A 12,908-nucleotide genomic window follows, 5' to 3' on the forward strand; every position below is an offset into this window, starting at 1 on the left:
ATACGAAAATAGGAATGCGGGTAAGCTACTACAAACAGCATAGTGAACGCATTATTGTGGCCAAGATAGATACGAAGCCAACACCTACTACAGTAGTACAAGTTTATATGCCAACTAGCTCTGCAGATGACGAAGAAATGGAAGAAATGTATGATCAAATAAAAGAAATTATTCAGATAGTGAAGGGTGACGAAAATTTAATAGTCATGGGTGACTGGAATTCGGTAGTAGGAAAAGGGAGACAAGGAAACGTAGTAGGTCAATATGGACTGGGGCAAAGAAATGAAAGAGGAAGCCGCCTGGTAGAATTTTGCACTGGAGATACTGACAGGTTTCAGATAGATTATATAATGGTACGACAGAGATTTAGGAACCAGGTTTTAAATTGTAAGACATTTCCAGGGGCAGATGTGGACTCTGACCACAATCTATTGGTTGTGACCTGTAGATTAAAACTGAAGAAACTGCAAAAAGGTGGGAATTTAAGGAGATGGGACCTGGATAAACTAAAAGAACCAGAGGTTGTACGGAGTTTCAAGGAGAGCATAAGGGAGCAATTGACAGGAATGGGGGAAAGAAATACAATAGAAGAAGAATGGGTAGCTTTGAGGGATGAAGTAGTGAAGGCAGCAGAGGATCAAGTAGGTAAAAAGACTAGGGCTAGTAGAAATCCTTGGATTACAGAAGAAATATTGAATTTAATTGATGAAAGGAGAAAATATAAAAATGCAGTAAATAAAGCAGGCAAAAAGGAATACAAACGTCTCAAAAATGAGATCGACAGGAAGTGCAAAATGGCTAAGCAGGGATGGCTAGAGGACAAATGTAAGGATGTAGAGGCTTATCTCACTAGAGGTAAGATAGATACTGCCTACAGTAAAATTAAAGAGACCTTTGGAGAAAAGAGGACCACTTGTATGAATATTAAGAGCTCAGATGGAAACCCAGTTCTAACCAAAGAAGGGAAAGCAGAAAGGTGGAAGGAGTATATAGAGGGCCTATACAAGGGCGATGTACTTGAGGACAATATTATGGAAATGGAAGAGGATGTAGATGAAGACGAAATGGGAGATACGATACTGCGTGTTGAGTTTGACAGAGCACTGAACGACCTGAGTCGAAACAAGGCCCCCGGAGTCGACAACATTCCATTGGAACTACTGACGGCCTTGGGAGAGCCAGTCCTGACAAAACTCTACCATCTGGTGAGCAAGATGTATGAGACAGGCGAAATACCCTCAGACTTCAGGAAGAATGTAATAATTCCAATCTCAAAGAAAGTAGGTGTTGACAGATGTGAAAATTACCGAACTATCAGTTTAATAAGTCACGGCTGTAAAATACTAACGCGAGTTCTTTACAGACGAATGGAAAAACTGGTAGAAGCCGACCTCGGGGAAGATCAGTTTGGATTCCGTAGAAATGTTGGAACACGTGAGGCAATACTGACCCTACGGCTTATCTTAGAAGCTAGATTAAGAAAAGGCAAACCTACGTTTCTGGCATTTGTAAACTTAGAGAAAGCTTTTGACAATGTTGACTGGAATAGTCTCTTTCAAATTCTGAAGGTGGCAGGGGTAAAATACAGGGAGCGAAAGGCTATTTACAATTTGTACAGAAACCAGATGGCAGTTATAAGAGTCGAGGGACATGAAAGGGAAGCAGTGGTGGGGAAGGGAGTAAGACAGGGTTGTAGCCTATCCCCGATGTTATTCAATCTGTATATTGAGCAAGCAGTAAAGGAAACAAAAGAAAAATTCGGAGTAGGTATTAAAATCCATGGAGTAGAAATAAAAACTTTGAGGTTCGCCGATGACATCGTAATTCTGTCAGAGACAGCAAAGGACTTGGAAGAGCAGTTGAACGGAATGGATAGTGTCTTGAAAGGAGGATATAAGATGACCATCAACAAAAGCAAAACGAGGATGATGGAATGTAGTCGAATTAAGTCGGGTGATGCTGAGGGAATTAGATTAGGAAGTGAGACACTTAAAGTAGTAAAGGAGTTTTGCTATTTGGGGAGCAAAATAACTGATGATGGTCGAAGTAGAGAGGATATAAAATGTAGACTGGCAATGGCAAGAAAAGCGTTTCTGAAGAAGAGAAGTTTGTTAACATCGAGTATAGATTTAAGTGTCAGGAAGTCATTTCTGAAAGTATTTGTATGGAGTGTATCCATGTATGGAAGTGAATCATGGACGATAAATAGTGTGGACAAGAAGAGAATAGAAGCTTTCGAAACGTGGTGCTACAGATGAATGCTGAAGATTAGATGGGTAGATCACATAACTAAGGAGGAAGTATTGAATCGGATTGGGGAGAAGTTTGTGGCACAACTTGACCAGAAGAAGGGATCGGTTGGTAGGACATGTTTTGAGGCATCAAGGGATCACCAATTTAGTATTGGAGGGCAGCGTGGAGGGTAAAAATCGTAGAGGGAGACCAAGAGATGACTACACTAAGCAGATTCAAAAGGACGTAGGTTGCAGTAGGTACTGGGAGATGAAGAAGCTTGCACAGGATAGAGTAGCATGGAGAGCTGCATCAAACCAGTTTCAGGACTGAAGACCACAGCAACAACAACACTTCATTCCAAAATCCTTTCCTTGGAATGTCATTTCATAGGAATAGCTACTCTCCCATCCCATTGTTTAATGAAGGTTTATCATTACGCATTACCACATTGCACCATATTACATGCAACAGTTAAATACTGTTTGGAAATTTTATTTAAGAAGAGAAATCTAGCTTAGCCACTGCCAGCTTGCTGTTTGCTATTGTGTTTTCGAGAAAACTGCGACAATGTTGTTGAGTAGGGCCAGATAATTGTTTTACTTCAGTTGCGCATTTTATCTGAAGACCTAAGGTTAATATACGAGTTTAAGATGGATAATATTTTGTGGGTAGATCTGATAAGCTGGCTGTTGTAGCCGAGCTGTTCTAGGCGCTTCAGTCTGGAACCGCGCTGCTGCTTCAGTCGCAGGTTCGAATCCTACCTCGGGTACGGATGTGTGTGATGTCCTTAGGTTAGTTAGCTTTAAGTAGTTATAAGTTCTAGGAGGCTGATGACCTCAGATCTTAAGTCCCATAGTGCTCAGAGCCATTTGAACCACTTTTGAAGTTCTGGTACACGCAGATCTTCTCACGGAATGGGAGATAAAGCGGGGCTAAATTTCATACAGAAACATGTAGTGAAGAGCCAATAAAACAAGTATGTGACCAATTGTAACGCACCTTTCTATGTGCGTTCTATGCTCTCTGTTAGCCTGGCTTGACGCGAATAATGTACAACTGAACAGTATTCAAATACCAACTGTACAAGAGTTCTGCATTAAAAAAACCTTGCAGGTCCCTAGTGCCTTACCGGTGAATCGTAGTCTGCTTCACCTGTAACTGGGCCTATGTGCTGCTCGTAACATTTCCTACCACTACAGAATGGTACTCACAAATATCTGTATGTCTCTGATTACGACTCATTAATCCTGTGGTCTCAGGATACCTTTCGTGAAATGCACAGTTTTACCCGTCTCCGCGTTAGATTACCGGTCTTTGCATCAGGTATGCCGCTTTTGTGTAGGGATAGCGTCTTTAACGAATAATCAAAACGTCCTTAGTCCTGGGCTCGTTCCAGCTACCGCTTAAATTTTGAATGAAAACCGACACGAAGGCCCGCCGAAGATTTCCGGTATAAGGAACCACCCTCCTTCCGCCAACGTCTTTGTCGAAGAGGGCGGAGAAGCTGGCAGGGACTCTGCGCACTCTCTTGTCGCTGGGGTGGGAAGCTGGCTGTAAGAGGAGGGAGAATCAGCAATGATCAAGAGCTCGAAGATGGAAACGGCAATGGAAACTGCTGCCAGGATACGAGGCCTGTAATTCAAAAACCCGAATGGGGACCTGTCTGAAATACTTTGCCAATGGAGAGATCATCATGTCACTTTTTCAATTACAGGCCACATGTCGTGTGTACACAACTTACGTATCTCTAAGATAGATGTTTCCACTGTCTTCTGCATCCTCATGCCGATCCTTCCGCCTTTTAGAGCAGGTTTTCCACCCCAGCGGCAAGAGAGTGCCCTGAGTCCTGTCCGCTTATCCGCCCTGTCTGACAAGGCCGTGACGAAACGGGGGATGACTTCTTACACCGAAAGTATATGGCCTCGTTGCTGACGGTATTAATTGAAAATTTAAGCAGTGGCTAGGTTCTAGCCCGGAACCCAGTACCCTAAAGCAGTACAATAGACCACATAGGCCTTAAATTCGTCAGAGCGAACGTCTGGAGCACAGTATTTTTGCGGAAGTGAAGCGTAGGCTATGGGGGGAAAGTAGAAGAAGAGAATCATGGATGATGATGATGATGATGATGATGATGATGATTTGAGGGGTGCTCAACATCGAGGTCATCAGCTGCCGTACAAGTTCCCAGTCTTTCCAGTTCCAGTCTCATCACTTCCCGAATGATGATGAGGACAACGCAAACACCCAGTCCCCGGGCGGAAAAAATTCCCGACCCGGCCGGGGATCGAATCCGGGACCCCGGTGATCCAGAGGTAGCAACGCTAGCCATACAAGGCGTTTGAGATTTGGTGGTACAGAAAGATGTTGAAAATTTAGTGGAGTAACTGCATAAGAAATGTGGAGGTTCTCCTCAGAGTCGACGAGGTTAGAAATATGTGGAAAACAGTGACAGGAAGAGTGGACAGGACTATAGGAGATGTGTTACGATCTCAGGGACCTGTAGAAGGTAAAAACTGTATGGGAAAACAGAGAGTGGGGTATATCAAATAATAGAGGATAGTGTGTGCAAATGTTACTCTGAGGTGGAGGGGTTGGCAGAGAAGAGGATGTCGTGGTGGACCACATCAAACCAGTGAGAGCGCTGATAAAAAACACTACCTCCAACACCACACCTCTCCTTGCTTCTACAGCTTTCAGTCAACTGTTCTGCATGAAATTTTAGGAGTACAAAAATACAGGTATTTTGACAAGTGTATTCCGTGGTTGAAATCCGGATTTGTAATCAGCAGATTGCTTAAAGCGACCTTTCTTAAGTTGTAGTAATTTATATTCCGTGAAACTTCCATTGTGCCGTGTGATATAGTCGTAAATTCGAGATATCAGATTCTTTACAGTACCGTGTCATACTCTTCATGAAAATAGGACAATTCGTGCGTTGACCAATTGGACGAGTTTGTTCGAGTACAGTACTTATTGCGTTACTCGTCATTTTAGACGGTTCCTAAGATTTCTACATGTATCCTTTCCTCTTTCCATCTCATTTACATCATTCTTTCCATACTTGTAGGACTTTATAGATTTGCCAGTTCATCTTTTAAATACATGTTTTCTTTTACAGTGCATGATATTTTCATCTTTATTTGCGTGCATTTGCATTTACTATAAATGGATCTCTTGTTTCAATGCTACATCCCACGCCAAATCGAATTTCCGACATTTTATTCTACAGTGAAATATAAAAAGCATGTCCCAACAATATAAAACTGTCATTAACTCTATGGCTGGTTTTAACGACACAGCGGTTCACTGGTGATTGTCCTATTACGATCCTCTGACCCGAGTGCGGCCTGATACTGAGACCGTTATTGAGGGAGCCATTATTCTGCGTGGCGCGACAATCACGGGACAGACTTTTCACATTTTCGACGCCACATAATAGGATAATAGCCACATAACTGTAATTATTAAATATCCTATGATCAATTGGAATAAAAACCCTAACCTATTCAATCTGCAGTCTTAACATTTATCGGTGCATGCATGTGTACGGATAGTACAAGCTTATTCTTATTTCTATGAGCTATAAGTCTTTGGCTTATCTTTCTTTCTGCCGATTGTTCTGCTCAAGGGTCCGCAAGAACGTATCTTTGGTAGCTGCAAGGAATTCGCTATGGTCGTACGATTGAAACAAGGTACTGTGTTGACAAATGGGAAACGAGGACCCTAATTTCTAAAGACAACATTAACGACGGGAAAAGCGCCTTGCTGAGCACATGCTACACTAAAGCAGCTGGCAACTACCATCTTACGCACAGAATGAAACAGCGGCCGTCAGAACAAGTATTATATTGGGCACAGGGGAAAATCAAACTGGTAGCAAGTGCTCATTCTAAAAATGTTAACAAGTAAATACTTCTTTATTTCGATAACTTCACTGAGCGATGGTATAACTTCCTATTCAAGCTGTTTACGAAGCTATGTTTCTGCCACGTTTTACTTTTATTAACTTAAATCTTTCTCCGTGAAAATATTGGGTTAGTGCGTAAGTTCGTAGCGTTTTTCCATAAGCTTAATAAACACAAGAGTTACGTAAAACAGACTTTAGCCATCAATAATACACTGTCGTTCACTATTTACAACAGTCAGCCAATGCTTGGGAAACTTTTCGATTCCGTGACTGTAGAAATCACATGGTTTTGAGGCGAAGAAATCATCGAGACATGTTCGGAGCGCATTTTCTTCCGGAAGTATGTTCCTTGAAGGTTGTTCGATAGAGAGCGGTAAAGGCGAAAGCCTGGGGGCGCAAGATAGATGAATAAAGCTGTCGGCTCAGGGACGTTGCTTTAAAACGTCTACGTTGAGCGTGTGGAGTTCAACGTGTTGCTAAACACCCATAAAAGATGCGACGTGGGCGCATGGAACGTGTGCCCCAACGTGGTACACTCGATAGCAATGCTCTCCAGCGGCAATTGTCGACTGTATCTGGTTCGTAACCAGTTTGTTTACGAAATTGACGGGCGTAAAATTCCTACGTTAGCTGTATCGAAACACAGGTTTCCTCCTTTGTCCATACGCTAGTCATGTTGTTACGGCTGCAGAATTCGTAAATAGAAACTTCAATATCCATGGACATGTTTCAAGGCATGCTGCCTCTACAGTCGTCCATAACTGCGAAGTTGCTACCGAAGCAGGATAATGTGCACGAACTGACCTCTCGATTATGTCCCATAAATATTCGATGGGTGGCCAAATCATTCGCTCGAATTTTCCAGAATGTTCTTCAAATCAATCGCCAACAGTTGTGGCCCTGTGGCATGCCACATTGTCATCCACAAAAATTCCATCGCTTTTGGGATCATGGAATCCATGAATGGCTGAAAAAGGTCTCCAAGTAGGCGAACATAGACGTTTCCAGTCAATGATAGGTTTAGTTGGACCAGAGAACTTCGTCACTTCCATATAAACACAGCCCACACCATTATGGAGCCACCAGAAGCTTGAAGAGTGCCTTGTTGACAACTTGGGTCCATGGCTTCGTGGTGTCTGCGAATGCTACCATCAGCTCTTACGGACAGAAATCGGGACTCATCCGACCAGGCGACGGTTTTCCAGTCGTCTAAGGTACAACCGATATGGTGACGAGCCCAGAAGAGGCGCTGCAAGCGACGTGGTGCTGCTAGTAAAGGCAATCGCGTCAGTCGTCCGCTGCCGTAGCCCATCACGCCAAATTTCGTCGCATTGACCTAACGGATACGTTCGTCATACGGCACACATTGATTTCTACTGTCTGCTACCACTGATAATTCTACTTAAACGCCGCTGCTCTCGGTCACTAAGTGAAGACCGTCGGCCACTGAGTTTTTAGTGGTGAGAGTTAATGCCAGGGACTCTTGACACTGTGGGTCTAGGAATACTGAATTCTCTAACGATTTCCGAAATAGAACGTCCCATGCGTCTAGCTCCAACCACCAGTGTGTTAATTCCCTTCGTGCCGTCATAATCACGTAGGAAGCCTTTTCATACGAATCACTTGAGTGCAAATGACAGCTCCTTCCAATGCACCGCCCTTTTACATCTTGTGTACGCGGCGCTCTTTTATATCTTGTGTACGCGATACTATCGCCATTTGTATATGTGCATATCACCATCCCGTGAGTTTTCTCATCTCAGTCTGTTATCTGACAGGGCTGTTGATACTACGAGGTTCATTTAATACGTTTTATTTATTTCGATTTTTGACATTGTGTTTCTACAATCCTTCAATATGGTGTGCCTGATTTTGAATGACCGTGGCCCAACGATGGGGGGGGGGGGGGGGGGGGGGGAAGTTCTACAACTCCATCTAACCCACCACCTTTCTCTGGCTAACGAATAGAGGGGGTAACGGCTACAAAAGTTCTTCCAGAAATTAATATTTATGTCCTCGAAAGAGTGATTGCAACGTTGAAAATACGTCAAAGTCTGGCGCACTCAAGTCAGCACTGTAAGGTGCATGACGTAACACTTCCAAACCCCATTCGCGCAGGTTCCCAATTATCGACGCCGATGTTATGCGGGCGAGTGTTGTCGAGGAAAATTAGCGTCCAAACTTAACCAACTCAGGTCGGGTTTTGTGAATTTGTTAAGTTGTTGCATGAGTTCACGATAATACACTCATGAGACATTTGGTCCACTTGGGACTCCTTCCTACTAATCGTAAGCGAAGATCATCATTTCTCTGATCTTAGATTGAGTTCTACGGTATTTCTTTTTTTTTTATTTTTACGTGTTCTTTGTCGTGGTGAAGACTGACCTCGGTTAGTTCGACGGTTATTTCAACTCTGGCCTCAGTTCTCTGTAGCGAAAATTCTATGCAAAAAAAAAAAACCTGCTTTCAGCGATGGTACGGTTTCCGGCTGTTTCGCACTTTTGTTCAGCATTCAAGCAGTGTCGGGACACATTGAAGAAAAAAAATTCTGTTGTTTAATTTATTTGGCAGAAAACGGAATACTTATGTTGATGGTAGCTATGCAGCTTCAGAAATTTCCAAACGTTTCATACTTACTTCATCTGTTGATGTTTTCAGCCGTCGGTTGTTTATGGTGAGAGAACCTTCACGAAATCGATTAGCTGAGGTCCACTCTTAACTCGTTACAAAATTTCTTTAAAGCTATGCGGTTTCCGCTCAGGTTTTTGACACACAACGCTTCGATCTTAAGATACGATATTTTATCTTTGCCAGTCACAGTCGCTATAGTCAGTGTGGACGCTATTTCTAACTTGTATTATAACAAAACTTAGTCTTTTGACTACCTTCGGGACGTGCGTGTTCTGCGATAGGTTAGTAGAGAATCAGTGGGAATTCGCTGCATGGTAATATTACGTATCATTGCAGAAATCTTATAATTACAGATTCCGCTTATAGGTTGTATTGATCTCAAGTTTCATAATCAACCTACCCCATATTGTCGGGTCGGTTTAGTTTGAGCCTGTAGGTAGGCAACCCAACGAACAGATTTGCAAAGCAGGCTACCTAATGTTCAAATGTATGTGAAATCTTATGGGACTTAACTGCTAAGGTCATCAGTCCCTAAGCTTACACACTACTAAACCTAAATTATCCTAAGGACAAACACACACACACCCATTCCCGAGGGAGGATTCGAACCTCCGCCGGGACCAGTCGCATAGTCCATGACTGCAGCGCAGTAGACCGCGCGGCAAATCCCGCGCGCCAAAGCAGGCTACGACGTTGCTTTTCCAGATAAATTGTGTAAACGAATTTCACGCACGTGCTGTCCACTCCCTTAGCTGCCTGGTCAGTGCGTCTGATTGGTTGGGAACGGAGACCAGACAGCGTGGTCATCGGTCTCATCGTATTAGGGAAGGATGAGGAAGGAAGTCGGCCGTGCCCTTTCAGAGGAACCATCCCGGCATTTGCATGGAGTGATTTAGGGAAATAACGGAAAACCTAAATCAGGATGGCCGGACGCGGGATTGAACCGTCGTCCTCCAGAATAGTGCGTCTGACTGCCAAGCAGCGGGCCCGGGTTCGTTTGCCGGCCGGGACGGGGCTGGGTGTTGTGTTGTTCACGCCAGCATTTTATAATAATAGACACACAAGTTGCCCAGTGTGGCGTGAACTGAGAAGACTTGCAACTTCGTGGCCGAACTTCCCCAGGTGGGGACTGCCAGCCATCAATGCCATAAGATCATTCAAACACGTACCGACGACGTTTGCCAGTCACAAATGAAGCCCATATTTTGTATATCTAATATGAGTCACAAATGTGGAGAGACGCTCTAACCACTCACTCACGTCTGTTTTCTGTATGTCTTTTAGCTTTTGCGCAATCGACGTGTAAAACTCTAGAGGTACGTATGAAAGACACAGTACGTTCCACATCTCTTTGCACTGGAAAACTAAATTGCGGGAAATATTTTTTATCGTTCAAAGAAGGCTTTTACAATCGGAATGTTAGCTGGTGTGAATCAACCGGGTTGCCTGCTCGATGGACCATGAAACTTTTCCATTCGTAACGTTTCGCCCAGAGCAGTGCTGGATATCTTCAGACTTGCCGCTTTTTCCGCTGAGTCTTACAGACAGAGAACACAGAGAATCGGCAACACTCAGCGAAAGAAGCGGCATCCCTGAAGATGTCCAGCCCAGCTCTGGACGAAACATTAGGAACAAAACGTTTCATAGACCGCTACCTGCGAAAACAGACCAGCAGCTATTTTTTCATATTGTTACTTCTAACTAAGGCATTAATTAAAAGAACTGTATATTACTGTGTATCACTCTGAAAAAAAGGTAGACGAAAGGTTAATACGATACCGAAACAAAATTGAGTTCTTTCGCAGGGCTCTAGACTAAGACAGACAACAAGACCGTCACGTCGTTCACTACGCAGTGTCGCGAGTTCAGGGACTTTTTATGAAATGACCTTCGCATGGAATAGGCTGAGTACGTTACAGACCACATCTTGCAACCTCGAGATGTCACCCAATGTCAGATACCTTTCCGTTCAATATCCACTTTCCACTGTGACGTACAGGGCCTAGTCAGTCAACATTTCTTTCACGCCATCAGATATCTGAGAAGATGTTTCGTCCGATTTGAAAATGTACAACTTACGGCAAGGAAAAGAAAGTGTCTTTGTGAGAACTTACCCTCGAAGACGTCATTGTTGTCGCCGGAGAACTCTGTGATTACCACTAACGGCTCGTGCACAGTTGCCATCACAGTGAGCAGTTCCTTCGCACACTCGTACCACTTGCCCAGAAAACACTTGATCGGCCGCGCGGGCTGTTAAGGTCCGCGAGATAACGGAGGCGAGGAAGAGGACGTCCGCCGACGGCGATGCTGCGATAGGCCGCCGGTGGGCAGAGCCGCGGGGCCGGCTAATGGCGGTGTTTTCCGGGCAGCGCAGCCGGCTGCCGCGGAAAGCAGGCCGGGCCGCCTCGCCGCCTCTCGTGTTACTCAATTAGCCCGCGCAGGCGAAGGCGACGGCGACACGTCGCGGAGTGGCGTGGCGTGGCGTACTGGCACAGCCGCGGAATGCCACCTCTACGCGTTGCCCCATCCTCACGAAGCGTCAAAACTGAGCCTATCCCGAATGTTTACACTTGCGGTGGCATTATGTCAGCAGCAGAGCTGTGCACTCCACTGTTAAACGGAAAGGAAACAGTGGATAGGTAAATAGACCAGACTGCAAGACTTTACGGGGGAGGAGTGGGGGAAGGGGGGAAGAGGAATTGTCCGATGACGAGGCAGAAGAAGGAAAATGCACAGGATCGAATACAGTTTAATAGTTTTCGAAGACCTGAACTCGAGGAAAAACAAAGATTGAGATTTAATGTTCTGTCAGGCAAAAACGAGGTAATTACACTCATGCTCATAAATTAACGATAATTGCAGAATGTGGTGCCACACAACGTGGCACTACACAGAACTGGCGCTAATAGCATAGGCACATAGGGAACACACACGACACAGATATGTAAGTCCACGGTATTGGTGACAAGTTGAGAAAACCGTCCCGAAACACATGTGCTACAAAACGACAGTGTTTCCTGCGCAAGTACAGTAGAGCCCCTCTAATCCGTCACCTTCGGGACCGGGACCATGGTCGGAACGAAAAAAAGGTCGGATTATCCGAAAAATCTAATATTTATTGGGAAAAATATAAAAAGACGTTAAGTATAACAATTAAACGATTTAAGAACTAAAAGACGTCTACAGTAATATAAAAAGATGTTTTTTAGACAGTGTTAAACGATATATTAACTAAAAAACTTCTACACACACTGTAATATGTATTGGTTTTAAAACGAAAAACGAGAAACAAATTATAGTACTATACCGTACTTAATAACGTATAAACGATATATACTGTAAACTAAAAAATGTTTATACCACTGTGTAAAAAAAGATTTTTTTACAAAGAAATAAACTACTGTATGTATTAACTAAGAAATGATTATACTGTATGCATTGTTTTTACTGTAAAAACGAAAACAAATTGCTTGGAAAAAAAGTCTGTGATACATATTTGTTTAGCAGATGTTATTCTAGATTTAGCTGCAGTGTCCCTCCATTTTTTTTATCCACAAAACGTCCATTGGAGTTGAAGTTGGATTCTGTTCGATGTATTGAATGTATGTCAAAAGCGTTTTTTGCGTCGTTGTGTGAAATCCGAGTGGGCGGTTCGTCTTCGCCGTCCGAGTCCTCGTTCACAGTTTCCTGGCTAACAGCGGCAACCATCTGGTCGTCACTGAGCTCTTCAAAAGTGTCTGTCTTTGTCACATTCGTTGATCCACTCTTCAACTTCATTGGCAGGGACGTTCGGCTCCAAAGTTTGTACATCTTCAACGATTTCCAGTGCGTCGTTGTTTCGCTCATCTTCGCTATGCTCATTTTCAGTCATAACTTGTGGCCAAAGCTTACGCCACGATTTCCGCAGTGTGTCAGGTTTCAGTTCATCCCATGCTGTAGCGATTGTGTAGATAGCATCTTTGATGTTCAAGGATTTCATTGCCTCAAATAAGTTATTACATCTTTCAGATTTTTCCAAGATTGAGCCGATATACTTTCTGTCATATCGCCTTTTTAACCATTCGATAACGCCCTGATCCATTGGTTGGATGAGTGAGGTCACATTAGGAGGCAGAAAGAGGACTTTTATGTCCCC

General features: G+C 43.7%; 1 protein-coding gene across 3 annotated transcripts in view; it reads right to left on the bottom strand.

Annotated features, from left to right (window-relative positions):
- LOC126334657 (bcl-2-related ovarian killer protein-like) overlaps window positions 1-12,908 on the bottom strand; it is a 229,527-nt gene that overhangs the window by 165,193 nt on the left and 51,426 nt on the right. Inside the window, exon 1 of one of the 3 annotated variants that reach the window (XM_049997107.1) lies at window positions 10,888-11,406. The exons of 1 other annotated variant lie outside the window; for it this stretch is intronic. In XM_049997107.1, coding sequence (XP_049853064.1) covers window positions 10,888-10,957 — 70 coding nt within the window. In that variant the 5' untranslated portion in view covers window positions 10,958-11,406. Of the gene's footprint in view, window positions 1-10,887; window positions 11,407-12,908 lie in introns of those variants that run through there. One more of the 3 variants, XM_049997106.1, reaches the window with a different exon arrangement.

This window comes from Schistocerca gregaria, chromosome 2 (assembly GCF_023897955.1).
Source record: "Schistocerca gregaria isolate iqSchGreg1 chromosome 2, iqSchGreg1.2, whole genome shotgun sequence".
Lineage (NCBI taxonomy): Eukaryota > Metazoa > Arthropoda > Insecta > Orthoptera > Acrididae > Schistocerca > Schistocerca gregaria.